This window comes from Alexandromys fortis, unplaced genomic scaffold (assembly GCF_014885135.2).
Source record: "Alexandromys fortis isolate MF-2015 unplaced genomic scaffold, M_Fortis_MF-2015_v1.1 scaffold_26, whole genome shotgun sequence".
In the NCBI taxonomy this organism is placed as follows: Eukaryota; Metazoa; Chordata; class Mammalia; order Rodentia; family Cricetidae; genus Alexandromys; species Alexandromys fortis.
Genome location: NW_026067894.1, coordinates 12,591,507 through 12,619,430, shown reverse-complemented (window position 1 = coordinate 12,619,430; position 27,924 = coordinate 12,591,507). Strand labels below are relative to the sequence as shown.

The 27,924-nt window shown below is 54.0% G+C and overlaps 2 protein-coding genes across 3 annotated transcripts; one reads left to right on the top strand and one right to left on the bottom strand.

Annotated features, from left to right (window-relative positions):
- Nucleotides 1-732, bottom strand: LOC126509087 (putative uncharacterized protein encoded by MAPKAPK5-AS1). Its single transcript, XM_050154741.1, has 2 exons — nucleotides 534-732; nucleotides 1-221 (listed from the first exon to the last, which is right to left on the bottom strand). The coding sequence occupies exons 1-2, from the start codon at nucleotides 730-732 to the stop codon at nucleotides 1-3; spliced, it is 420 nt and encodes a 139-aa protein (XP_050010698.1).
- On the top strand, nucleotides 731-27,009 carry Trim62 (tripartite motif containing 62). Of its 2 annotated transcripts, none has more exons than XM_050155355.1 (5): nucleotides 731-1,138; nucleotides 14,392-14,487; nucleotides 18,337-18,593; nucleotides 20,380-20,495; nucleotides 26,383-27,009. In XM_050155355.1, the coding sequence occupies exons 1-5, from the start codon at nucleotides 731-733 to the stop codon at nucleotides 26,931-26,933; spliced, it is 1,428 nt and encodes a 475-aa protein (XP_050011312.1). In that variant the 3' UTR covers nucleotides 26,934-27,009. The 2 variants fall into 2 exon arrangements, with proteins under 2 accessions (XP_050011312.1, XP_050011305.1); XM_050155348.1 differs by having other exon boundaries at nucleotides 14,374-14,487.
- Nucleotides 27,010-27,924: the final 915 nt, after the last annotated feature.

The following is a 27,924-nucleotide window of genomic DNA, read 5'->3' as shown; positions in this document are numbered from 1 at the left end:
TCAGAAACACTGGGAAGGCCAGGCGGGATCTGGAGCTTGGAGGCCCCGCCCCTCCCCCGCCCGCCGCGGGGGCGGAGCGGCTCGGGTCCCGCCCGCGGGGGCGGAGAGGGAGCCGGGGCGCCGGGCAGCTCGGCTCGGCTGGTTCCGGGTTGAGAGGCTGCGCTGGACCGAAGCGGTGGCCGCTGAGCTGGTGCGGGTAAGGGGCCGCGCGGGGCCGGGATCTGCGGCCAGGGTTGGGCAGCTGAGTGGGCCGGCACCCCTCCTCTGCTCTGCCGGGCCAAGCCGCGGTGCGGCTGGGTCTGGCTGCTCTGTCCCGCAGAATTCCCCATCCCCAGCTCGCCCCCCTTCCAAAGCTGTCCGGGTCCCAGGATTCCAGCCCCACTGTGGCCTCCGCCCCCCTTCGGGATCTCCTCCTCGCAGCCTCTATCCCTTGGGACTGTCTGGTCCTCTAGATCCTCCTCGCTTGGAGCCCCTTCCTTGGGACGCCCTCGGCCTCTCTCCTCCAGCGCCCATCGCTGGTGGCCACCTAGTACCTCGAAACCGAGCTCCGGGGCTCGCATCCCGGGTGGCCCCCACTCGGCACCGAGCCACCGTGTCCCCCGCGTCGCAGACAGCGCTCCCCGGCGCCTGTCGCCCGTGCCCCCGAGGGCCTGGTCCCCGGGTGCCGCCCCCGATCGCGCCGCGCCGGCTGCCGGCCTCCCGGGCTCCGCTCCGCACCGCCCCCGGCGCCATGGCGTGCAGCCTGAAGGACGAGCTGCTGTGCTCCATCTGCCTGAGCATCTACCAGGACCCGGTGAGCCTGGGCTGCGAGCACTACTTCTGCCGCCGCTGCATCACCGAACACTGGGTGCGGCAGGAGGCACAGGGCGCCCGCGACTGCCCGGAGTGCCGGCGCACGTTCGCCGAGCCCGCGCTCGCGCCCAGTCTCAAGCTGGCCAACATCGTGGAGCGCTACAGCGCCTTCCCGCTGGACGCCATCCTCAACGCGCGCCGCGCCGCGCGACCCTGCCAGGCGCATGACAAGGTCAAGCTCTTCTGCCTCACGGACCGCGCGCTGCTCTGCTTCTTCTGTGACGAGCCCGCGCTGCACGAGCAGCACCAGGTCACCGGCATCGACGACGCCTTCGAGGAGTTGCAGGTGCGTGGCGGGCAGGCGGGGGCGTGGGTGGGGTCAGGGTTCCATTAGGGGCGAGGGCCCCGGCCGACTTAATGCAAGAGCGGCGTGGTTGGAACGAGGGGCGGGGAAGGGGGCGTGGCCCTTGGGCATCACTATCGTATGGACTTGCGACAGATCTGGGTTGGGACTGAGACAGGTCGAGAGTGGAGTGGGAACGATGGGTAGAGAGGTAGTCACAGCTGGACCAGCTGCTGGCTGAGGCAGAATGAGAGACTTCAGCTCTTCCGGGCTAGGACAGGACCACTGTCGCAGTTAGCGTGGGGTGGGAAATTGAGAAATATGTTATTCTAAATGCAGCCACAGTGGCAGGTTTGGGGCATTGTGGGGTGCGGCTTGCTGCTCCAGGTGTTCGTAGAGATCTCGAGTGAAAACCGGGTCTCGGTTGTGCCATTCAGGTGTGGGTTAAGCAAATTGCCCAGAGAGCAGATTTGGGTGCCAAGGGTTAGGTCAAGGTGTGTGAGGCTCTAAGGTTAGAATCAAGTTCAAATATGGCAAGAACCGTTTTGGGTTTAGACCAGAGAAGGGGCCAATTAAGAGAGTGGAACCAGGAAATGAAAACTCAAGATTTGGGGAATTAGACTCAAAGGTGTTTGGGGAAGGTGAAGACAGGCTACTAGGACCAGACCACGGCCTCTTGATGACCCTATTGACTGTCATCGGCATGAAAATCTTGGAGTAGTCAATTGAACACAGCCTTCAACTGCAGCTAATCTCCCTTAAAATCTCCCTGTTGTTACTGACAGGACAGCCAGACCCTCATCAGTGTCTTTAGAACTCCCAAGATTCCACTTAGATACCTTCCCTGCAAAACCTTCCTCAAGCTCCATGTATGTGTGTGTATGTATGTATGTATGTATATATGTATGCATATATACTTGCATAGAAGACATGCACATAGAGAGAGAAATATAGATATATACGCATACTGAGAGCTACATTTTCCTTCATGTCCTCTATCAATAAGTATGGTTTTTCTTTATTTTTAATTATTTTACTTTATGTGTATGAGTATTTTGTCTGCATGTATGTATGTGCACCATTCACATGTGTGGTACCCAAGAGGCCAGAAAAAGGTGTCAGATCCCTGGAACTGGAGCTACAGATGGTCATGAGTCATCATGAGGGTGCTGGGGACCAAACCCAGGCACTCTGCAAGAGCAAGAGCTCTTAGCTACTGAGCCATCCATCCCTCTAGCCTCAGGCGCACGCTTTAAAAGGAAGCATTCCTACCGAGACCGGCTTTATTGGGATAACATAGCAAATCTCCCATATTCTCCCCTGTAGAGATTCTCAGTTACACATTTGCCTACTAAAGGCTTGGAGACATTTTGAAGGGAAGACGTCCACTTAAGTCCATTTAATAAAGTGATTCCCAAGCCTGTTTGAATCCTTTTTTTCAAGCTGATCTATTTCAACCCAGAATCCTCCTCCCTGGCTCTGGGATACCAATAGTAAACAATTCCCCAAGGTATCAATGGCCTTTTCCTTGGCAGGTTTATTGCCCCCCACAAACATGGTGGATAAATGAATGAATGACTAAGCTTGGTCTAAGCTGGCCGGACTAGAGAACTCAGAGGAAGATGTTTTTACTAAAAACAAAAACAAAACAGTGCAATCAGTGATGGTGCAAACCTTTAATTCCAGCACTCAGGGAAAAGAGGCAGGTGGATCTTTGTGAGTTCTAGGCTAACCTGATCTACAGAGTAAGTTCCAGGAAAGCCAGGGCTACACAGAGAAACCATCTTGAAAAGAGAAAAGAAAAAGAAAATAGAGTCCGCTGGTTTTGGAATAGTGAGTTCTCCATCCTTCGGGACACTTAACCGGGACATAAGCACCTCCCTCCCTGCCTGCACTTTGCTGAGGCTCCCCTGGAAAGCACTTCTCTGAAGTGTCTAGCCAGGGTGGGAGGAGCGGTATTTCTTCCCATCCCTCCCTCTGGCTAAACTTCAGCCTCACCTCCCTCCCCTGAGAAAGAGACTTGCCTTAAAGTCCTCTTTGGATTTAGGCAGGTGATGGCCGAGAAACCTGCCTCCCCTAAGAGAGGCTGTGCAGAGAGGTGGGGTTCAGACCACGCCCCACCCCCATCTGCCTTTCCTGCCTACTGGGAAAGCAGGCTCACTGACTATAGCTGCACTGGGAATGGGGCAACCTCCTTCTTCAAGGTCTGCTTCCCCCAGCAGCTAGTGGCCCCTGTGCTGGGGCCCCTATCCCAGGGAATGAGGGAACTGGCAAAGCCTGGGAGATCATCTGGTGCTGAGCTCACTTGGCAGATGGAGAGCTGGTAGAGGGGGAGGAGGGGACTTACCCAAGGTCTTGAAAACAGAGGAGGCCAAGCTCTCACAGCTGGGGTCTCCAGACCCCCTGCCCAGAATTTGGCCTGCAGCGCTTACCTTTATTCTAAATCTTGGAGACTACAGAGCGGGAGGATTAATTGCTTTGTCTTTATCCGCAAGCTGCTCCACCCTGGGCCTGCCACATGCTGGCTGTGTGACTTTAGGAAAATGACTTGTTATCTCTGAACTTCTGGCCCCTTGACCTACCAGCCAGAACTGTTCTGCACCCTAGATTCCAGGGGGTTCGTCCTGGCATGCTGCATGAGTTCAGGCAAGTCACCTCAGTCATCTGAGTCTCCACATGTCATCAATTACCTTCCCAGGGAGGCTGTTGTAAGGGTCAACAGTTCTTGAAGCGCCTAGACCTGTGGCTGGCACAGTCGGGAAGAATAGCCTTTAGACGCCTGTCTTTATTCTAGTGATAAGATTTACACCAAAAGTGGGACAATACGATAGAAAAGGCTCATCCTACCTGTGCGTGAGCATAGCTAGAATTACTGTAGAGTTGTGCACAAGTTTCGTGTGTGTGTGTGTGTGTGTACATGGTGCACATGCATGTCCCCCCCACTAATGATGAGCTCCAAGTGTGTGTGTGTGTTACATACACATGCATGTCCCTCCCCTACTACTGATGAGCTCCTAGAGAGAGAGCGAGAAAGAGAGAGAGAGAGAGAGAGAGAGAGAGAGAGAGAGAGAGAGAGAGAGAGAGGGAGAGGTACATACACATGCATGTCCTCCCCACTACTGCTGAGCTCCTGGACCACAGAGCAAAGGGGAAGGAGGAGCTCATCTCCCAAGAGTTTGGGGTTCATGAGCCAAGAGCTGCCCACAGCTGTGTTTGTAATGCCTCACATGGTCTTCCCAGCACCTGCTGTGGGTTCCGCTGTGATTTATTCCTTTTGCGAATGGAGGCAGCCTCGCCAAGCTAAGTGATGGTGAGGGTCAGGACTCGGGACCAGTCCAAATGGGCCACATACAACCTCTCTGCTGCCCCTGAGGGCCACTCCCTGGCCTGCCCATCCATCATCCAGAATTTCTCCTGCCCACCCCGCCCGTTTCTGCATCAAGAGCACTTAGCACAAGACCAGACTAGGGACACAGTCTGTTGGTGCCAGCTGACAGCACAGGGCAGGTGGCTGGGATGTCACCCTGATCGAGCAGAGTATCTGGCTCCCTCGCCATCTCAGGTTCCTGACCCCCAGAGAGAGGATCCGATTCATCCGAGAGTCCCTTCCCAGGCCTCATGTGATCGCTGGAGCATTTCCTAAGGCTTGCCTCACGCCAACAAAGGCGACAGGGCTGGGCCTTGGATGGGAGCCTGGCAAGCTGGGCACAGTGATGAGAGACAAGAAGTCAGCCCAGGAGGGAGGAGTGGGCTTGAGGGTGTGGGGCTTAAATCTTTGCTCTGATTTCTTCTCCTCTTTGTGATCTAAGACGTCAGAGTCAGAGGAAGGCTGTTCACCTTCCATGTAGAGAGAGTCACTGTCTGTCCCTAGGGTGACAGTCACAAAAGCACTTATTTTGTACCCTGGTCAGAGAGACAGACAGATGAGCACTTCTGTCCTGGGATAATGACCCCCCCCCCCATCACATTTCCTGAGAAAGAGCACGGTGTTAGCCTGCATGCGCACGAGGCTGGTGGCGCCCGCACGATTCTCCATGAAGGTGTCTGCACAGCCAGGAAGCCTGGTTCATCTGCACAGGTCACCGTGTAGAGCTGAGAGTTGAAGTTGGGGGGCCCCAAAATGTTCATTTTCTGGAACAAAATTGTCTGGTGACAAGATTAACAGTGACAGAAATGAAGAGAAGAGTGAACTGGGTGTTTTGGGCATACCTGGTGCTGTGCGGTGCGCACAGTCCCTTGGCATAGCCCTTCCTGACCCTACCTCCAGAGAGGGTCAAGAATCAGCAGCATTCTTCAGACATTCCCTGGGGCTGGGAGACTGGGGACTCTCCTGAGTCCTCCCTGCAGCAGGCAAAAGAGCTGGAAGGCACAGCCTCTTCATTGGCCCTCCGACTGGCTCCTCAGGGAGTGACCAAAAGTACAAGAGCTTCGGACGCCCTCTGGCCCACTCTCCCCACTTTACAGATAGGAAAATAGACCTACCAGAGCTCTAGACCCAGTCAGCCTGAGATCACAGTCTGGCTGACCACCCCACTGTTTAATAGGGGCGGCTGGCTACGTTCCGCCACCTGGCCGCCAGCACTGCTAGCTTTATACCCGAAATAATTACACGGAAACTGTATTCTTTTAAATACTGGCCCATTAGTTCCAGCCTCTTATTGGCTAGCTCTTACATATTGACTTAACCCATTTCTAATAATCTGTGTAGCCCACGAAGTGGCTTACCAAGGAAGATCTTAACCTGCGGCTGTCTGGAGTGGGAGAATCATGGCGACTCTTACTCAGCTTCTTTCTCCCAGCATTCTGTTCTGTTTACTCCGCCTATCTAAATTCTACCCTATCAGAGGCCAAGCAGTTTCTTTATTGCTTAACCAATGAAACAACAGATAGAAAGATGACCCTCCTCCATCACCCCACCTTGAATTCTGCTGGACACAGGGTGGGCATGGGAAACTTGGAGATGGGAATCAAACTTGGATTCAAGATTGACTTTAATATTTTGTCCTGGCCTCATACCTATATGGCTGCTGAGGGTTGGCCCTGTGTTGAACCCAGGACAAAGCTACCCGATCAACCTTGCCATGGTTCCTTCTCTCTTTTAATGCTCACAGCCATTGCCCCATTTTACAAAGGGGGAAACTGAGACACAGAAACTGTGCTTAGGTCACCCAACAGTGAGCCAATTGGAACTTGAATTTGGGTCATGAGCAGGACCAGAGGGTGGGGTGGCTGTTAGGGGAGGGCTTAAGGGATGGAAAGAGGCTTAACTTGCTGAGGATGGGCCCTGGATGTGGATGTGGCACAGGGGCGGGGGTAGAGGGCATGCTTCAAGGGTTAGAAGCTGATCCTGGAGATGCCGGGAGACCAAGGACAGGTGTAAGCAAACCGGTGTAGCCTGTCAATTATACACCCGGGACAGTGTGCATGGCCACCTGTGGGAGGCCCTGGGACAGGAGAGCAGCTGTATTACCAGGAACTGTGAAGCTCCAAAGGGCACAGGAAGCGCTTGATGCCAGAGAAGAATTCGTGTATGCCAGGAGGAACAGGAGCAGCCAGGTGAGGGACTGGAAAGGAGGAAGAAGAAGAAAGCAAGTCATTCTGGATAGGAAAGGAGTCGTGCAATGCCAGGACTCTGTCTCCAAACTGATGTTGCCTCCTTGGAGATGAGAAGGGTCCCTGAGGCCAGAGTCAAGATGGCTTCTACAGCATCTTTTTCCCCTGGGGTCAGGAAGAGGGACATCTTCATAAGAGGAGTCTGGGCCTCTGAGCCCTGGCTCTGTCTTTCCCATAATCACTTCCTCTGTACTGATCTTTTCAAATAGATGGAGAGCCCCAGGGCCTGGCAGCTGACAGAAATGTACAGCAGTGTGCTTACGTAGTCCTACAGAGTGCCCCCCCTTCCCTAGCATGCCATGAGCTAGCTCTGCTCTGATGGGCCCTGAGGACTCCAGCTCTCCCCAGCTGATGTCCAAGGCCTCCACACCAGCCCAACTGGCCCTAGCCAGCCTTTCCAGTTTATGACTCTACCCACCTGTCACCTGCCTGACTGTGGCTGCTCCCTGCACACATCAGGTGACCAGTCCGTAGCACTTGGAATGGCCAGGGGAGCCCTGTCACCTGCCCTCTTTGCCCTCCCATCAGAAATGAAGTCAGACCCCAGAGTTCTCTGTTCCGAGGTCCTTTTACTCTCATTCTTCGGATGACTATTGCATATCTTTTCTTGGTGTTTAAGTTCGAGACCAGCTTGGTCTTCAGAGCTAGTTCCAGGACAGGCTCCAAAGCCACAGAAAAACCCTGTCTCAAAAAAACCAAAAAAAAAAAAAAAAAAAAAGNAAAAAAAAAAAAAAAAAAAAAAAAAAAAAAAAAAAAAAAAAAAAAAAAAAAAAAAGAGAGGGCAATAGCAAGTCAGAGAATGACTGCACCCAGGTTGGTGAACCGATGCGTTCATTAGGGCTCCTTGCTGGAGAATGGGTAAGAGCTTGCTTATAGAGGCATAGGTGACTCTCAAACCATGTTAGGGAAAAGCCCACGCTAGCCTAGGTGACAAGTCCCATATGGCTTTGTGATTTCAGCTAATCTCCCACCTCCTATAGGCTCCCAAAGCCGGGGCAGGGTTAACACGACGAGGTGCTGGGTGGCTGGAATCTCAAGTGAGAGTCCGGTGACCCCTCTCCCGCTTCTGTGAGGGAACGCTAACCTCCCAGTCTTGAGCGGATACGGCTGGCCGTGGCCGTGTCGTACCTGGAGAACGGGGTCCACAGCCACGACGGCTCACCCTGTGTGGTGTGTCATCAGGAACCGAGCTATTTAATGGTCCCAGAAACTCTCTGAGGCTGATACTGTTACAGCCTCACTTTACAGGCTGGAAACCCAAGACAAAGGAAGGTGTCACCGCCATGGCCAAGGGGCGTCAGTTCCGTTGGCTCCCAGACAGACCCCCATGTGAACTCTGCTCTCCCTGACAGTTCTCTCCTATTTGAGATTCACTTCTTCAACGAGCTGCAGACTATTCAGAGTTTAGGGACTATGTCTCTACGGTTAGGGTGGCCACACAAATCTGATGCCCAGTGGGTGCTCTGAATTTTGGCATGCCCAGAAACTCCAAAGTGTTGCTGTTGAATAAAAGGAGTAGAGATCTCAAGGGTCAGTCTTGAACATGCTTTTGGAACCAGCCAGAACCTTGCCTTTGTCTCTTAATAGCTTTGTGACTCTAAACTAGGGGTCTCGTCTCTCTGGTCATTAGTTCCTCTCTCTGTATGATAGAATCTTCTAGACTGTTGTGAATACTGGGTAATGAGATGCCTGTGAAATTCAAACTCAGACCACACCTACTTCCAGCTCCGGTGGTTCCAAGCCCCCCTACGGCTTGGATTGGCACCATGTCCTTCCTCTGTGGCTGCTCTGTTGCTTAGGAGTTTATGGACAGTTTCCTGTTTGCTAACTGGGCTCTCAACTACGAGTGAGTTTCTTGGCTTAGTCTTCCCTGGCAAGCCGTGTGGCCATGGGCCAGTCAGTCCCTTCCTTAGATTTGTTTCCCTGTCCTGGCGAAGGCAAGGGTTGGAGCAGATGGTCCCTCCCACCCCTTCCTGCCTTTGCCATCTCAGGAAGCAGGGAGGGGCCGCCTGGACACAGCATGGGACACAGACATGAAGCAGTGACAGGAGCCTCAGATAGAACACAGGGACAGCATCCCAGTCACCCTGAAAATGCCAGCTTATATGCCCTGAGGGTCTAAATACATCCTACTACTACCTCCTTCCACTGTCCCCACCCTAGGACCTATGATTTATCCCCACTTTGCAGGTGAGGGCCTTGAGGCTCAGAGAGGTTAGATGACATCTCAGAGGACACACAGCTAGCAGGTGACTGAGCCAGCTTTCTCACCATATCTGTCTGATCCGAAACTGGAGAAGACAGTGAAGTGCGAAGTGACCCAGCTCAGTCTGCCTCCTGCATGCACAATGTGGGCTCCGGGCTTTGGGCTTCCTGGATTAACTGTCTCCAAGGTTGTATATTGGGCCCAGAGCTACTTGCCCTGATCTCCTAGGCCCCTCTCTCTCTCTCTCTCTCTCTCTCTCTCTCTCTCTCTCTCTCTCTCTCTCTCTCTCTCTTTGATGTCAATGTCTGACTTCTCCCATCCTCGCATGGGGAGCTCATACCCTTCCATGATATTGGTCTCTGAGCAGGTTCACCTTGCAGAAGTCAGAAGGTAGGCGTGCCTGGCCCTGTCCTAGGTACTGAGAGTGAGAACAGCTCAGGACATGGTCACTACCCTGAGGAGCCCAAGATCTAGCTGGGGAGGAGACTGATAGGTAACCTCACGGAATACAGTGTGTTGAACTTGGGAATGTGGTTCAGTTAATAGAGTGCTTGCCTAGTATGCATGAAACTCTGGGTTCAATCCCCAGCACCACATAAGTGGGGGTGTGGTGTCTCACACCGGCAGGAGGATCAGAAGCCCAAGGTCATCCTCTGCCGCTTAGTGAGTTCCAGGCCAGCCTGGCCTTAGTGAGACCCTATCTCAAAGGGAGAAGAATTCATTTGCTACAACAGTACGAGGATGGGCCCTGCACACAGAGGAATGTCGGAAGAGGGAGAGTTCGGGAGGTGGGCTCTCGGGACAGGTGACCCCGAGTCACATGAGCACCCTGAACAGAGGCCACATCGCACAAGGGCTAGGAGGCAAACCCTGCATGGTGTTTAGTGCTGTCTAATAGAACTTTCTGGAACACTGGCGAGTTCTGCATCTGTATTGCTTGGTACTATACCTGCCAGCCCTAAGTGGCTATTGAGCCCTTGAGATGAGACGAGGCCAGGACAGTCAAGAAATTGAATTTTCCGCTCCATTTCATTTTCACCCACTGCTGTGTAAATGGCCGCATGAGGCTGAAGGCTGTCATGCTGAACGGGGCAGGTATAGACCAAGAGCTGACTAGAGATGGCAGGGCTGGCGTGGAGGGCCTTGAATGCTGCCCCCAGGCCTTGTGTCTTTCCAGACACCGAAGAAATCCTTTTCATGTTCACTGACACCACTGTGGGGGGGGGGGCGGCATCGGACACAGAATAGAGGTGGGTCCTAAGGTGGGAATTCAGAAAAGAACTAGTGAAGGCGGAACCAGGCGCTGTGGGTGTGGCGACAGGACCAGACTCCACAGAAAGCCTGAGGGCCGACTGGTCAGGTTCAGAGATGAGTCGTGGGTTTCTGGCCGGGAGGGCACCACTGGGTACACTTCACCCCATAGAGCCAACTCTCCTCAGTAAGGAAAGGGAGGGCTGATGTCCCTCACACTACTCTGCATCCACCGTGGTGACTTTGTCCTAGCCTCTCTCCACAGTGCTCCCTGTCCCTCATTTCTCTTTCCCCAGCCCTGACAGTGCCGTAGGTGTCCTGGGAGGCCTTGGAGTGTAGAGGAGGGAACACTTCCCCTGCCCCCTGGATGGATGTAGGAAGAAGGGCAAGCCAGTTCCTCAGACCCTGGGTTCAAAACCAGTGAGGAGTTTGTCCACGTTCCCAGGACGTTCCGAGCAATGTGACAGATGGGGTTTCCAGGACCTTACAGGACCTATGGCGACCGCCACTGGGGAGAATCCAGCACTAGCCATTTCTCCAAACGTCTACCTCTTGACCGGACAAATTCCCAACTAGATTAGACCCCGGAAGCCACATTCTGCACGGTGGCGAAGTAGGCCTGCCTGTCGAGGCCTCGGGGGCCCGGGAGCCTTAGGAATGACCCTCAGCTGCTAAATAGTTCAGGATTTCTCTCTCATGAAAAGCAGATCCATCAGAGAGGGCTCCAGGCTCTGGTGTGCAGGGGACATTGAATGGATCCTGAGGGCTGATTTCTCACATCTCTTACTGCTCGTCCAAACACCTCACACGGGTGACCTGAGGCCCACTCTGTGGAAAGCATGGACACCATTGGCATTAGCCAACAATATCAGAGCCTGCTTGCCCTCTGCCCTTCCTTCTTTTTTCTCTCAGGGAACAGGTCTGGTGATTGTGTGTCTGTCCCCACAGTCCTCCGAGAGAAACACAGTTATTTCTCCCTCACTTCTGTCGTCACAGTCGCCTCACACCGAGACGGCTGATGGCGTTCCAGCCATCGTATCTGTTGAAGCCCTCTGCTGTCACCAAGCATGTCACCCCATCTCTTGTTATCCGTGGCTGTCTTCAGGCCCGTGTGCCTTCCTCTGAGTGGTACTTCCCCAGGCACAGCATCTCTGCCTTCTTTTCCAGAGCGTGGACTGCGTTGGTTTTTCCCTCTCTGGTTGCCTTTTTTTTTTCCTGTTTCTGGTCAGTCTTGCTCACTGGACTGGAGGAACCCTGTGGGCGGAAACTGCATCTGCCTTGTTCTCTGTTGTGTCTCCAGACCTCAACGGTGTCCTTTTCATTGTAGCTGCTCAATAAACTCTTGGTAGATGAGGGAGCGGTAGCAGCAGAGGTCATTCTGTGTGCTCCAATCCTCAGTTACTGTGATATCATGGCCGTTTCCTCATGTCAGTGCTAAGGCTGTGGGATAAGTTGGACCTGTTGTTTGTTGAGTATCCTTCCTGCTCTGACAAGATGGGAGGTAAAAGTAGGAACCAGCTGGATGGTGGTAGTGGTGCACGCCTTTAATCCCAGCACTTGGGAGGAAGAGGCAGACAGATCTCTTAATTTGAGGCCAGTCTGGTCTACGGAGAAAGTTTCAGGACAGCCAAGGCTACACAGAGAAACCCTGTCTCAAAAGGAAAAAGAAAAAAAAAGGAAAAAGGAACAAGCACCTCAACCAGTCTGACATCACATGGCCTAAGTCGACTGGGGTCCCTGGGAATTGTTCAGGCTCTGTTTTTATGAAAATTCACTCACAGAGCCCCTTCCTGGGGCCCTAACTAGTACCAGATAGCCCCTGGGTGCAGACCACAGAGGGAGATAAGGACCTACCATGAAGAACCCAAGGGCTAATATGGGAAGGACGACCCTCGCCTACTGTACAGAGGCTAGAGGCTCCGTAAGTGCAGACAGCTGGACTCTGTTGGGGACCACCCACCTCCACCCCGATTTGTTTATTTGATAAATAAACAGGCCCCCCACCATGTGCTAGTACCACTCTGGGCACTAAGAATACAGGAAGCTATAACAACAAACCATCTACACAGGATTCCTATCTCAGTGAGGGAGGCAAGCAATACACACGCAAGCTGTTGACGAGTACGGTGCCTTCTCTTTTTTTTATTATTTATTTATTTATTTATTTATTTATTTATTTATTTATTTATTTTGAGTATGGTCCCTTCTGTCAGGGAATGGTACAGCTAAGACCTAAGACCTCAGGGTTGTGTAAGGGAGGTGCCTCTGTCTGTGGGGCAGTCAGACAAGACTCCAGCTAAGTGAATGCTACGAAGCCCGAGCAAAGAGTGAGTGCAAAGTCCCAAGGCTGGAGAGTTGTGACTCCGCTGTGGTCTGTTGGCCTAGCGTGCACACAGCTGGGGGTTCTACCTCTGTACCACCACCGCCAAAGTCATGTCCCAAGTGTTGAGCCCGCTCTGGATGATGGAGGGGAGCCATTTTGGCTGGCTGGGAGCAAGAAGGGAGGATGGTGGAGACAGTTGTGGAAGCGAGGGGCGGGGAGGGGGAGCTGCAAGGTTGAGGTGGGTACTAAATACCTCAGTGATCAACAGGAATAATTCCCAGTGCGATATTTTTTCAAACAAAATTAATGCCAGAAAATCTATAACGAACAGACTATCAATATTTTAAGCAAGGCCATCACAAGTATCCTATTGAGCCAAATGGAACTCCAGACAGAGGGAAAAAATCACAAAACTGAGCCTGGTTTGGGTCCAAGGAGGAGGCATTTGGATGTGAGTGAGTGTGTGTGTGTGTGTGTGTGTGTTGTGCGCGCGCATGCGCAGGTGCACATGGAGGCCAGAGGTCAATCCTGTCAATCCTCAGCAGCAGTCCACCTTTGAAATAAAGTTTAATTATCTTTGTTCTTATTCTTCTTAAGATTTCTTTAAATGTTTATTTTATGTATATGAGGGGTCTGCCTGCATGCATATCTGCGTACCACATGCCTGTGTGGTGGCCACAGAGGCCAGAAGAGGACATCTCAACCTATAAACTGAAGTTACAGACTGAAGCAGGCCACTTTGTGGGTGCTTGGACTGAACCTGGTGTCTCTACGAGAACAGCAGGTTCTCTTCACAGCTCAGCCTTCTCGCCAGCCTTCTACCTTTAAAAAAAACAAACAAACAAAAAACCGAAACAAAACAAAAAAGATCTCTCGTTGGCCTTAGGGCTCACCGACTAGGTTGGGCTCGCCGGCCAGTGAGCCCCAGGGCCCCCCTTGCCCCATTTCTAGTGCCGGGGTTACAAGCATGTGCTGCCACAACTAGCTTCGTACCTCAGGGCTGGAGATCAAACTCAGGGCCTCCTGCCGGCACGGTGAGCACTTTAGTGACGAGTGTCTTCCGGTTTTCAGTGCCCAGCCCTGTTTTCAGTTTGAGAGGTGATATCATGTCTGCCTGGATTTGTTGCCGTGGATCTTCTTAGATGTCATCATTGTAGAAATATGTCACCTGGCTTTAAGCTTGTTGACTCCGGCTCACCATGCTGGCCCTGACCTGTGTGTGTGCTGGCTGTATGTTTGGAGCCAGGTTCTTGACCTCTCCATACGCTTTTTCCTCTTGAGAATGGGGGTACAGTAGCGCTACAGAAAGGCTCAGTGACTCAGTACCAGCCAAGGCTGAGAGCAGGGCCCAACCCGGCGGGCAGAGACTTAGGCGGTGAGTCTGTTCTGTGGGCAGTGCTAGGTCCCTATCAGAGTGCCACACGGGTGCCAGCCAGCAGCTGAGGCGCAGGGCGAGGGAGGCTATGAAGAGATTGCTCAACATCAGGAGGACTAGAGAGGAAGGCCTGGTAACTCATGGCTGTAACCCTAGCTCTTGAGAAGGTAAGGCAGAAGGATTGCTGCAAGTTGGAGGCCAACCTGGGCTGCATAAAGAGTTCTGGGCCGGCTTGGCCTATAGCATTAGATCCTGTTTCAAAATGAAGAGGCCTAGGATATTGCGCAGTGACTGGGTGTTCTCTCTTGGGTTTAGGAAGCAAACGCAACAGGATCTGATGAGCGAACTATGGTGGGAGGCGGGCATTGGGGTTGGGGGTCGAGGGCAGGATGGACCCCAGCTACCAACAGAGCTGGTCTCTCCGCCATCGAAGACTGCCCTGGCTGGGTGTGGCCTGCTCCACCATGCAGGCCCTGTGTGTATTTCAGAGGGAACTGAAGGAGCAGCTTCAGGCCCTGCAGGACAGCGAGCGCGAGCACACGGAGGCCTTGCAGCTACTCAAGCGACAGCTGGCGGAGACCAAGGTGAGCCTGACAAGGGTGGGGACAATGGGCGGGCAGTGGTGAAGTGGGGCTGTGCATCCTCCATCCCTCTGAGGAAAGCTGGCTTCCACTTGCCTAAGTGTGGTGGGAGAGAGGTGGGGTGGGAGAAGTGGAGCCTCTGAGAGAGCAAACGGGAGTAGGACCCACCCCTAATGTCACAGAGGGCTTTGGTGCCTGAGCAGGGCCGTTTCTCTTCAACTTCAACAAGCACTGGGGTGGGACCAGGAAGGGCTGACAAGATCTACTTAGTGTCTCTTTGTTCTTCCCTTATTAAATAGGCCCACTACGGGCAGTGGTGGCGCACACCTTTAATCCCAGCACTCGGGAGGCAGAGGCAGGCAGATCTCTGTGAGTTTGAGGCCAGCCTGGTCTACAAGAGCTAGTTCCAGGGCAGGAACCAAAAAGCTACGGAGAAACCCTGCCTCGAAAAATCCAATAAATAAATAAATAAATAAATAAATAAATAAATAAATAAGCCCACTGCCCAGGAGCCCACTGTGGCTTGTCCCCTCAAAGCCATGACTCATGTCCTCTCCCCTCTTGCACGCAAGCATAGGAATAAGAACTCTAAATCCAGGTGTCGTGAGACACACCTTTAATCCCAGCACTGAGGAGGCTGCACCTGGAGGCTATGGAGTCTCAGGCCAGCCTAGGCTGCACAGCAAGGCCTTGTCTGGAGAGGGTGGGGGCACCTAACTCCAATTCTGAAAAGTAGGGCGAAATTCTCTTCTCTGGTCTCTGGGTACCATGATAGGATGGAATCTTTTGTCCCTACTTGAAAGGAGTACTGAGTCCAATCCTAGCACTGACCGTCAATCACATTCCTGGGCTCCCTATCTAAATAAACAGTGGGGACTCTGGCCGGTTCAATCCAGAACTCAGGGCTGGGAGGAGAGCTTCACCAACAGAAGGACTGTAGGGAATGACTTTGGGCTGACCCAGTTCTACAAGATGAAAAGCCCCTGTAGCTGGAGCAGAGCCTTGGGGTTACCTGGCCTGGGGAAGCCATTGGTAGCTTACATCTGTGTTCCAGGGTGGCCACCAATCCACTGCGTGGTCTTGGGAGGGTCGTGACATACATTCCTTGGGAGGACATTCCAGAGACCCCTCGGTGGGTGACAGATGAGAACCAGCCGCGGGGTTGCGACCTCAGTGCTGCTCCCAGCCTTAGCTTCTGTGTCTATCTGGTGACTCCACACCACCCCCATGAGGAGAAACAGATGGAACCCTCTCTGGAGGGCCGGCATCTGAGGGGCTGTTCTCTGCTACAGCTTTGCTTCTCTTGTTCACCCCTCTTCTCCCCCCACATTCCTCCCCCGCCCCACTGACCTCCTGCCCACCTCTCCTGTCCATCTGTGTGCTGCTGGGGGACCCGCTTCCCCTCCCTTTCCCCAGCCTGGCTTCCTGTCTGGACGGGTATATTTATATAAGAAATGCTGATGGAGGTTTTGAGGCTGTATTTCACCTGGTGTCTGACTGGCTCCGCCGCAGCCTGCCTGCCCTCCAATGGCCTTGCCTGGGGGCCTGTCTGCTCTCCCTCCTCGCCTGTGTTTTCCTTGGTAGGCTCTGAGATGCTCTGTTCCTGGCAGGGTTGTTTCTGAAAGGGCCACAGCTGCCCCAGACCCCGTGTGTGTCTTGGAATGCGGGAGCTGGGCTGCCTTCCCCACCGAGGAACCGAAACGAGGGGCAACGCAGCATGGCTCTGCCTTAGGATTCGAAAGAGTGGGGTCAGGGAGATGGTTCAGCACATAGAGGTGCTTGCTGCCAAGCCTGACAGCGTGAGTTCAATCCCTGGGACCCACGTGGTGAAAGGAGAGTCATGAGAGCAGGACTCCCTAAACTTAGCATAGCATCTGATCCATGGTAGGGGGCTGTGGGACAAGTGAGTGAGCATCACATCATTAATATTAATTAATTAGTTAGCTAAGCACCTTTGGTAGTGAGAAAGTGCAATCCCACTTCTAACAGAGGAAAGTTCAGCCGGGAGAGATTGACAGGCAGGCCTGAGGCCCCATAACTTGTTTTAGTAGCAAGACTTTGGGAAGGCCCAACAGGGTCAAGTACAGTACTCCTGGGCCATCACGCTGGGCTGTCACACAGCCATGCCACTTCCTGGTCCCCTCTCTCATCCTGTTTCTCTATCTGGGGACAATGGAAAGGACCCTCAACTTTGTGATGTGATCTTAAGCAAGCCCCCCCTCCTTCCCTCCCTCTCCCCTTCATCAGTGAAGCCCTCCTGACCGCCAGCCTGTTCCAGGCCTGGGGGTGGGCACGGGGACAGGGAACAGGCCATTCCTATCCAGGAAGGGCTCACACACTAGCTAGAGAGACATATTATGGAGGAGACAGCAGATAAGAACCTTGGCATGCCCACCACCTGGAAAGGAGAAAGAAAGCCTCTGGGGAGGAGCCCCCCCCCCCACCAGTGCTTGGAGAGGCACAACAGAAGAAATAGAGACAAACCAAGCAGCCACTGGGTGGCTAGCGCTGTTGAACAGTTTAGCAGGAGCCAGAGAGGGTAACCCCGGAACCTGGAGACCCCGGAAGACTTCTCTAAAGAATACAGGGACGTGGACCCCATCCTCCAGCGGTAGCAGCCTCACCCTCTCTGGGTGAGGGGCTCCAGGAGGCCCCAGCAGCCTTTCCCTCCATCCCCAGCCTCGCCTCCACTCCTTCTTTGTCTTCCCAGCGTGTTGGGTGGGCATGCGCGGGGAGGCTGGCCTGCTGCCAGCCATTCTTCCTGCAGGGCCAGCAGCCACCACAGGAGAGAACAGGCCTTAATTGAGCCTTTGTGGAAGCTCCCACAGAGCCCCGGGCACTGAACACAGTGGGGTCTCTGACTCTATGAACTGCCAGCCAGAGGCCCACAAAGTGAAATTGTAGAGGCAGGCCCCACGTGCGGCCACATCCTGTGTCGCCTGACTGTCAGCGTTCCTCAGGCTACCCCCTCTGCCTGCTCCCGCTCTGCCATGCACAACCAGTGCTCCCCAATCCCTGGAGCCCACTCTGAAGCCACCTCTCCATGTGGACTCCGTAGGCATGCCTGTTAGAAACCGTCCCTTTGCTGTATGTGCCTCAGCTTCCCCTCGGTGCCTGGAGTTGCACCTCATTCGATGAACATCACCACACCCCTGCAATGTGACTTTTGTAACCCCTCTCACAGATGGGGAAACTGAGGTACACAGAGTTCAGGTAGCTGAGGCCACCACAGCTAGAGACTCAGAGCTGGGACCTTTCCCCAGTCACTCCTCTATGGCTTCTTGGGCCTCAGGGAAGGGAGAGGGTCCGGGTATGTGTAGACCTCCTTTGGCAGTGGCCTTGTTCCTGCAGTGAGAGTCTTAGGGGAGCCAGATGGGCAAGTAAGCACTAAGATTTGTCCAATCTCTGCTTGTTCATGAAGGTCTCTGACCTGCATGACCCCCTTTGTCATCATCCTTTGACTCCCATAGATGATGAAGTGGTCAAAATACAGAGCACTGAATCCCACATTGCACGCATAGGCATCCCCCACATAGCTGTCCCCTCCTTCCTTCCCTCGTGCCAGGAATCCGGGCAGTACCATGCATTCCTGCCCTTTGCAGCCTCATTGGCTCCGCTGTATCCCCCCATTAGTCTCCTGCTGGGTCCCCACGGAACTACGAGCCCTTCTGTCCTGTGCAGGTCCCATCTTATCGCCTTGCTTATCTGTGTGTCCTACACGGCCTGCCGAGCAAGCCCCCTCCCCATCTTTGTGTCAAAGCTGCCCCCCTCATTGGCACCTGGACGCAGTAAGATTCACGCTGGGTCCCGGTTATACTTTCCCATAACCCCTGATGGTTATCCCCCCAACAGTCCTCTACCAAGAGCCTGCGGACCACCATCGGGGAGGCCTTTGAGCGGCTGCACAGGCTACTGCGGGAACGGCAGAAAGCCATGCTGGAGGAACTGGAGGCCGACACAGCCCGCACGCTGACCGACATTGAGCAGAAGGTCCAGCGCTACAGCCAGCAACTTCGCAAGGTGCAAGAAGGTGCCCAGATCCTGCAGGAGCGGCTGGCTGAGACGGACCGGCACACCTTCCTTGCTGGAGTGGCCTCCCTGTCTGAGAGGTAAGTGCCTCCTGGCTGCGGTCTTCCCCGACGGCCTCTCCCAACCCAGCTGAGGCAGTGAGGGGTCAGGTGGATGGGGCTGTCCGCAGATAAATCATCCAATCGTAGTTTCATCATCGTTGATAGAAATCTGCTCTAAGTATGCCAGAGCCCAGGCTAAAAGCCTTCCATATCCATGTTTCTCTGTATATACTATATTCTGATGGAGCCGGGCATGGTCGCTGACCCCTGTAATCACGACACTAGGGATGTTAAAGCGGGAGGTTTGTCGTGTAGATTGGCTTTCCCTCTGTGCCTGGAGTTGCACCTCATGTGAAGACCATCACCACCACCCCAGCCTGGGTTGGAGGCCAGCCTGCACTACAGAGGGAAGTCTGATCTCAGAACAACATATGTGTGTGTGTTCTACCTATATTATAACAGCATAAGCAATATTCAATGATGTTTATAGTCATTTAGCACGGCTTTGTGCTGTGTGTCACTCATGTGTTTTATGTATTGGGGGAAATGGGGTGTGCGTGTTCCTGTCTGTGATCGCCAGATGTCCACCTCAGCTGTCAATCTTCAGGGCGTTGTCCCCCTTGGGGATGTGCGTGTCTGTTTGAATGTATAGGTGCCTGTGGAGACCAGAAGAGAGTGTGGCATCCCCTGGAGGTGGAGTTATAGGCCGTCGTGAGCCATGGGTGCTGGGGAACAAACTCAAGTCCCCTTGAAGAGCAGTAAGCACTATTGTCTGTCTGCGGCCCCCGCCAGAGCTTCTGAGATGAGGTCTCTCACTAACTGAGCTCTCCAAGCAGACTGTGACTGGCTGGCCAGTGAGCCCTCGGGGAATCCTCCTGTCTCCGCCTCTCCAGCACTGGGATTTCAAGTGCGCACCACCATGCTTGCTTTGGTTTTGACATGGGTTCTAGAAATCGAACTCGGGCCTTCATGCTTGCAAGGCAGGCACTTTACCAGCTGAGCTATCTCTTCAGTCCCTGTCAACAATAACACGAATACTGTGTGCCGGTCTGTAGAGACATTCCATTAATGTAACCCCTGAGCCCTCTGCAGGGAGCTTACAATGCTCATTTCACAAGTATAGAAGCTGAAGCTCAGAGAAGTCAGATCAGTTGATCAATGGCCAAGGCTACTTGGGCTGGTGTAAAGCCAGGGTTCAAGCTCAGGCCTCTGAAAGCTGCTCTTCAGGGCACCACTTAGTACTGGCTAGCTGGAGCTCAACACTCACCACTGATTTCATGTGCTTGATGTTGGCCATGAACGAGCCCCTGAGCTAAGCATTTCCGGCACATTACTCCATGAGATCCCCTCAACAGGCCTCGAAAGGCAGAAGCAGGCACTTGCGTCTCGGTACGACAGACATCTCACTCATGATCTCACTCTGGCGCAGCACGAATAATAAAAACCCAGAGTCAGATGTTGGGGTTCAAGCTGAAGATCAGAAAAAGCAAAGAAGCCAACCACTAGAGAGTCCTTATCTCTACCAAGGCTGGGCGATCCTGTCCTCAGTGTGACTGCAGACTGAGACCCTGAGCTCCTGTCTCCTGTCCGTCTCTAGTGCTGGTATTAAAGGCATAAAACACCACCACCCGGCCTCACTGGCTAACTAGTGTGGCTGCTGGGATTAAAGGTGTGTGCCACCATTGCCTGACCTATATGACTGACTAGTGTGGCTAGCTTTGCACTCTGATCTTCAGGCAAGCTTTATTTAAATAAATAAAATATCAATACACCCTGGAGGTGAGTACCGGGCTCCATGAAGTCTTCTCTCCTGCTGTCCTTCCAGGCTCAAGGGGAAGATCCACGAAACCAACCTGACGTACGAAGACTTCCCCACCTCCAAGTACACGGGCCCTCTGCAGTACACCATCTGGAAGTCTCTTTTCCAGGACATCCACCCAGGTGAGGCGACAGGGAGAAGTGTGCATTGCCACCTGGGCCAGGTGTGGCAGGTGGCAGAGCAGGAAGTGGGCAGAGTGCCTGCGGGTGTTCTGTTCTGGTTTAAGTGCTTTGTATCACGGTGACCCACTCCACTCCTGGAGGAACTTGCCACAGTCATCCACACGTCACACATGCAGAATTAGAGGCTCGGAGCCAGAGCGATTGGATGGATCGTCCACTGTGCCCCAGAGCCTAGGCCGAGCCCTCGAGCCCCCAGAAAGCCCTCTACAGCAGGTTCTATTACTGTGCCTGTTCCCCAAGTGGAGGCACAGCTGTTCCCTGTCCTGACACAGGAGTCAGAGTCCATCCACCTGGATGGATTCGCTATTTCATTCTCCAAACAGTGACGGTCCCTCAGTTTCAAGAGTCAAGGGAGACAGACAAATGGCCTAACCTTGGCAGTCTAGTGGGATGAGGCTCTGGCATGAGATTTTCACATCATGGAAACCTAGGGGTGGGGGCGGGGCGGGGTGAGGGGAGTTGGGGGGCAAAGTGTGTGGGCAGGGAAGGAGGGTCAGTCCATCAGAAGCAACAGATGCAGCCAGGAGAAGCTCAGGTTTGCCTTGGATACTGGAGAGCACGGGTCACTCCAGAATGTCCTCAGTTGAACCCCCGCAGTGATGGAGAGGTCCCTGGTACAATCACCCAGGGTATGGATGCTGGGGCACGGAACTGGGGCTCCCCTTCAGATGACAGGCCTCATCTAATGTGTCATTCCTGCCGTCTTAGAGTTGAAGAGGGGGTCTAATGAACAAAAGCAACAATGTTGGGAGAAGGGAAGGCTTTCTAGCAAACTCAGCTGCCTCCCGGGAGTGTGCTGCCAGCCTCTGAAGGACTTTCACACTGGGCCATGTGTGGATGAACCAGGGTACCTAGAGACAGACAAGAACCCCAGGCTCTTTTTCTTTCCTCCCCTGGGACCCCTCAAGGGGGTGGTCTAGAAACTTGCTGCCTCAGCTGCCACCTGCCTCATCCCTGCCACAAGAGCCTCACCCAGTCAGTCAGAACCCTCTAAGACATCACACTCAAGCTGCCCTGAGCCATCGTCAGGCTGTGCACGAGCCAGATTCTCCCTCCTCTGCGCATTTTGCCTGGAGGCCTTGGCACCATCAAATGCTTTCGTATTCGATGGCCAAAATTCACCCCCTTTTCGTAGCTTCGCCTTAAACACCTCAGCCGAAATGCCTTCCTGGGTTTCCTCAGGTAACCGTGGCCTTTTCAGATCACAGTGCCCGATAACAGCTGAGGCGACTCTCGTTCCCTCTCTCTGGACTCTGAGCTCTAAGGGGCCAGAGGCTGGGTTCAGTTAATCCCCTGCAGCCAGCAGTCAGTGTTTGTGGATGCAGGAATAAAAGAACAGATGTTAGACTCCAGTTTACTTCTAGAATAGTGCCTAGTGTATATACCAGGTACTCAGTAAATTAAAGGGACTGGCTGTAGGTCCTTAGACATCCCCCTTCTTCCTCTAGTCCCATTATGTCCTCGGAATAACGGAGATGGCAATGTCCCTTTTCGCCTCCATGACAAGTGAGCGAATGGTCAGGCAGGGTGTCTCGGCCTCTGTGCCGCTGACCCACAAGGCCTTGCTGAAGGCCCTGTCCCATCCACCACAGGAGACTGGCAGCCTCCGCAGCCTCTAGATCTAGCTTACTAGGTGCCACTGTCCCCTCCCCTCCCTTAGAGCAACCCAAAGTGTCTCCGGCTGTGGTCAGACATCTTTTGGAAGCACAGTTGTCTCGATTGAGACCGCAGACCCTGAGAACACTACCTGCAAAGGGACTGAGGGGGCAGGTGTGTGACCTGAGCACTCTGCCCTGAGCAAAGGCCCCTGGGACTTTAGACAGCAGTGACCTGGTTGGCTGGGCCCCTCCTTTGTCTGCAGGATCTATGAAGTCACTCTGGCTTCTCTGTGAGTACCAGACCTTTTATGTCCAGATGGGAGGGCTGCTTTTCCCCAGGGACCTGACTGTGGCTTCTAGTGGCTTCCTGCCTGCCCCTCCTTTACAGCCTAAGCTTCCCATTGGGTCATCTGAGAACCCCATCTAACACCTGTCGCTCCCCTACTCCGGAGCTTCCACACTTCATCACCTTCAGCCGCCTGCCCTGCCCCCAGCCCTCTGCCCACCATCCCTCTGCCAACTCAGCCCTATCACGCAAACGTCCCCAGCGAGCCAGGCAGCCCATTGTCCCAAGGACACCGGACACTCCTCTCCCTCCTCAGCCTCCGCTGCCTCGCCTGGCCTCTCCCCCAGTCGCTACTCATCTGGATCTAATCATGTGGAGACCCAGAATGTTCTCTGCCCCACTGTGTGACCCCAAGGCAAAGCCACCTCCCCCCTCCCCGCTGCAGCTGAGCTGCCTTGCCTACACCTCAGAGGTGGTCCTGGTGGTTGCCCAGGATAGATAACAAAGAGGACTAATTTCTGTGTGAAGACGGTCCCGTAACTTAGTAAGCATGCTGTACTATTTATTATGAATCAGACACTTGCCCCACCTTGCTGGTCAGATTTTCTGGGGCCAGATGATGGAAGGACACCATGTAAAAAGACCCAGCTCACGCTCCAATTCCCCTTTCACCCCAAGTAGAACCTAAGTAAGACGCTTACTTCAGAGAGCCTCAGTTTGCTCTTCTGAAAAATGGCTACAGTCATCGAGACCCTGGGACTACTGTGACTCTCTGGAGCGGTGCCTGTTCTGTGCAGACTCTGTGAACGCAGGAGAGGGCACTGAGGGCCTGAGGAGCTATGAGACTTGGGCTAGACTTCTGTTTTTTAAGGCCTGACTTGGAGAGGGAAAAAAAATGCAGGCATACTTACTGTCTCATGAGACCCTGACTGTACCCGAGAACAAAGAGACCCGGGCTTCCGACTGCTGGGCAGTGTGCCGGGCTGGGCATCTGGGAGGCCTTTCTCTACTGCTTGGGTGATGGTTGAGGAGGAACAGGAAACGTTTTCATGGAGTCCGGAAGTCTGTGACCCTTCCTGGGTGCCTTTTGACCCAAGGTCTTAGAGTGGTTTCAGAAACTCAGAACACATAGTGGAGCGGAGCGGAGCCAGCCTTTGTCTATAAAGAAGAGCGTCACAGTTAGGCGTGAACTCTGACCTCCAAGCAGAGCCTGGAGAAAGGCTTTGGCTTCACTGGGTCTCTCTGGGTCTCATCACCACCCTGAGGGTACAGGCTGCTTGGGAGGGGCGAAAGGGGAACTGCCACACCAGAGTGCCCCTCAGGGTCCCTGACCGCTCTCTGGACTGAAGGCCCCTGTTCCTGCCGGCCTCACGGAGGGTGCTGCCAGGGGCTCCAGAGGTGGCCCCAAAGCCTACACAGACCTGAGAGTCAGCGAATCTTCATGCTGCCTGCTGGTATCCCCTTAACTATCTCTTGAGCCTTGGGGTCTCCCTTTTGCTGACCTCCTTACCTCCTAGGCATCTGGCATGTGGGAATCTGCATTCCCAAAGGCTGATGTTTTCCCTGGGACTCCACTCCCAGCGTGTCCCACTGCCTGTAGTATCAGCAACACATCTGTAGCTGATTAGGTCCTCACACACGCACTCACACCTCCTTCCAGCCTCCCTCTCACTGCGAGAACTCTTCACACCACACAGGGCAGGAACTTTCTCGTTCTTACTGACAGAATACAGGCAAAAGTTCACCTGTGGGCCCATTAGCACCTCCTCTCCGTTTTATGTCCCCGGACAAAGGATTGTTCCACGGGCCCGTCTATGCCCACAGCTCTCTGCATTCTGACGTCAAGAGAGAGGTGTGAGGTACGGAAGTGAAGTTACTATGATCAGGCTCATGGAAGCAGTTCCATGCAGGTCAGCCTGTTATGGGTGCATGATGCTGGGAACAGCCGTGACTGCCTAGCGGGACAGTCACAAGCATGGGAGTGTCTTATTCCTCTGTGTATCTGCGTCCTACAGGGGCGCTGAATGGGAGGTAACAGTGGAGAGCCATCGTGTCCCTGCTCCAGCTGATAGGAAAGAGTCAGGGAGCCCGGGAAAGTCCTTGGCCCAGAGGAACTGTAGCAGTATTCCGTCGTTCCATCCTGCTCTCTCCCTTCTGTCTTACCCTGGCCTGGAAATATTCATTCACTGAGAAGTGCCGGTCCCAGGTTTCCTCCGCTCCTTGGGGGGTTATCAATAAACAGAGGTCTTGTGGAGTTCAAGAGACTGTCCTATCAGACCTGCTGAGCCGGTATGGCCAGCTCAGAGCCAGGTGACCCAGCCTGCACGAGGGACACTGTCAGACAGGAGTGAGTGTGTTTGTGTGTCCAAAAGCCTGCCCGCCGTGCCAGGCTCGGTGCTGGGCATTCAACTCTCCCGGAAGACAGGGTTCGCTGCAACACAGGCCTTGGCCTCTGGGTGCAAAGTTGGGTGAGATAGGAGCCCAGAAGGCCGTTCCCTGTATAGGAGAGCAGCAGAGAGAACAGGAGTCCCAGAGGCCTAGGGAGAAACCAGCTGAATCCTCCAGTGGGAAGGCTCCCAGAGGACAGGCCTTCGAATGGGGCNGGGGGGGGGGGGGGCTGATCTCCATGGCAGAGAGGATGTAGGGGGCAGGGGACAGCTGAGTAAGGGTTTAGGCCTGAACAAAGAGGTGGGCTGTGGCCAGGTACCAGGTGGCCTTGAATAGTCTCCGCTCTGCCAGCATATTTTGACCTGCTCCCGAGGGTCTTGATTTTCCTGTCTGTCAAATGGAAAAGTTGGTAGGATTAGAGATTTCCAACATTTTGGGACATATTATCTATTTTTAATAATAACAAATAAATTTTAAAATCTCAGCTCATACATATGATCTTTTAATTTTATATATATGATAATGTATACATACATATGTAACAACTGACCGTAGTATAAAGGAAAAATAGAAGGTGATTTGTAGTTAAACTTCCTTGAAGCCAGCACCGGTTGCAGTACAGCCTGGCCTCGAACTCACCGTGTAGTGTAAGATGACCTAGGATTTACGGTCCTCCTGCCTCCATCTCCAGAGGGTTGCAATTACAGGCACATATCACCATGGCCAGTTTTATGAGGTGCTGGGGATCAAACCTGGGGCTTTGTGCATGCCAGGCAGGGACTTTGCCAACTGAACCATATCCCCAGCCCATCATTAAATATTTTGAATCACCCTGGAAAGCACAACCAAGCAACCAGTGCTCACAGTGTAACTGAAGCACCATCCAGACGGTTGTCTGTGCCCACGGTGTCATCCTTAGAGATGTACTGAGCAAATCAGCCCGAGTCCTACACAAACAATGATAAAGTGTAGCCTCCCTCAGTTCGGTCATTGCCTTCCAAAACCCTCAATGTGTTATAAAAAATCACAGGATCGGTTTCACGTTGATACATATTGCCAAGGTAGGTTGTACTTCCAGACCCGCATAGAAAGATTTCTCTACCACTTGGATGTCTGGCAGGATGTCTGGAGTTCAGTGGTGGGGTGAATCATCCCTCGTGAGGCCAGCCTGTCCCCAGCTCGCTTAGCCACCCTCCATCCCGCCAGTCTTGGAGACAAGCGGCAAACGTTTTCAGATCGCCCTCTAGGGGGCAGTATCACCTGGCTAATCTGCTCCTTCCCAGCTCTGAAACTCCCTTCTGGAGTCACTCCGTGCTTTGCCCTGGGAATCACTCTGACCTTATCAGCCACTCCTCTGCGGCCAGGTGTTCCGTTTTTTGTAGAGGAGGCAGCTACAGACAAGGGGGCAAGTTTATGTTCATTTATCTTGTGACACAGTAGGTCAGTAGCCTCCTGGAGACCAACCAGGACCCTCTCCTCAAGTGGGCACTACACAGCGGACCTACAGCCTTCTCTCCACTGATCTTCCCATCCTCCCCTTCTCTCTCCCACCTAGTGCCAGCGGCCCTGACCCTGGACCCAGGCACTGCCCACCAGCGCCTGATCCTGTCGGATGACTGCACCATCGTGGCCTACGGAAACCTGCACCCACAACCCCTGCAGGACTCACCGAAGCGTTTCGACGTGGAGGTGTCGGTGCTGGGCTCCGAGGCCTTCAGTAGTGGCGTCCACTACTGGGAGGTGGTGGTGGCAGAGAAGACACAGTGGGTGATTGGGTTGGCCCACGAGGCTGCGAGCCGCAAGGGCAGCATCCAGATCCAGCCGAGCCGCGGCTTCTACTGCATCGTGATGCACGATGGCAATCAGTACAGCGCGTGCACGGAGCCCTGGACGCGGCTCAACGTCCGTGACAAGCTCGACAAGGTGGGTGTCTTCCTGGACTATGACCAGGGCCTCCTCATCTTCTACAATGCCGACGACATGTCCTGGCTCTACACCTTCCGAGAGAAGTTCCCTGGCAAGCTCTGCTCCTACTTCAGCCCTGGCCAGAGCCACGCTAATGGCAAGAACGTCCAGCCGCTGAGGATCAACACTGTCCGCATCTAGTCCGGGCTGAAGGAGACCAAAGCCTTCTGGGTCTGTGACCACCAGCAAGAGCCTTGCCCAGCAGACGGCGGGGGGGGGGGGGACACGTTCGAGTTTGTAACGGGAGGGGGGGGGGGGGGGGGGGGGGGGGGGGGGGGGGGGGGGGGGGGGGGGGGGGGGGGGGGGGGGGGGGGGGGGGGGGGGGGGGGGGGGGGGGGCGGCTGGACTACTCAGGCCCGCCATGGCCTCCCTGAGACCTCAGGCCAGTTGTTTATCCCCCAGCCTCCTCTGCCCTGCCTGCGAGCTGGGGGTTGTGCTCCGTGGTTAATGTCCTGTAGCTCTGATATTAATGGGATGTTACATGGCTTCTCCCCAGGGCATCCCTAGCCCAACCCCTCCTCCCTATTCTCCCAGGGACAGGGAATTTCCCTCCTTCTGCCCAAGCGACCTAGCCTCTTGACAGATCAGATGTGACCAATAGCTAGCAGCCCAAAAGATATACAGAATCCTCTTATGTTTGTGGCCTAAGACATGACTTGCCCCTGACCAAGAGAGTAATGGGTTGTTTTACTCTTGACCCAAGTACACAGTAGACCTAGATGGAAGCTGGTCCTAGGGATATCTGAGGGTCACCCTCTCCTGCTACCCCTGCACCAAGCCGAGAGCTGCAGCTTTCCTCCTCCCCCACTAAGCTGCTCCCACTGTCAGAAACGACGCTGTGGCATGTGACAAGCAGTTCACATGGTACGGTCATGCCTCTACCTTCCAGTCCATGGACTCTGAGGCAGGGTGAGGCATAAGGACCCCAGAAACCAATACAGAACACTGTCAAGACAAAGCAGCAATGAACGATATCGATCCAAGTCCCCAGCTGCCCTGGGGATAGAGGTCCAGCCAGCCCTCATTAGTCAGGCCTCTATGAGCTGCTGTGGGGACAGAGAGGGTGCTGGTAGCAGTTCTTCTCATCAGGACCTGAATCCCAGGAGAGCTGTCGGTGGGTACCACTTTGGAC

Bases quoted from the DNA above. Each gene is read 5' to 3' on its own strand.
- LOC126509087 (XM_050154741.1), bottom strand. From the start codon at position 732: ATGGCGCCGGGGGCGGTGCGGAGCGGAGCCCGGGAGGCCGGCAGCCGG. The intron at 222-533 runs GTACTAGGTGGC...CCCTGGCCGCAG, and splicing joins CCCCGGAGCTCGGTTTCGAG to ATCCCGGCCCCGCGCGGCCC.
- Trim62 (XM_050155348.1), top strand. From the start codon at position 731: ATGGCGTGCAGCCTGAAGGACGAGCTGCTGTGCTCCATCTGCCTGAGC. The intron at 1,139-14,373 runs GTGCGTGGCGGG...TCCACCATGCAG, and splicing joins ACGCCTTCGAGGAGTTGCAG to GCCCTGTGTGTATTTCAGAG. The intron at 20,496-26,382 runs GTGAGGCGACAG...TCTCCCACCTAG, and splicing joins TTTCCAGGACATCCACCCAG to TGCCAGCGGCCCTGACCCTG.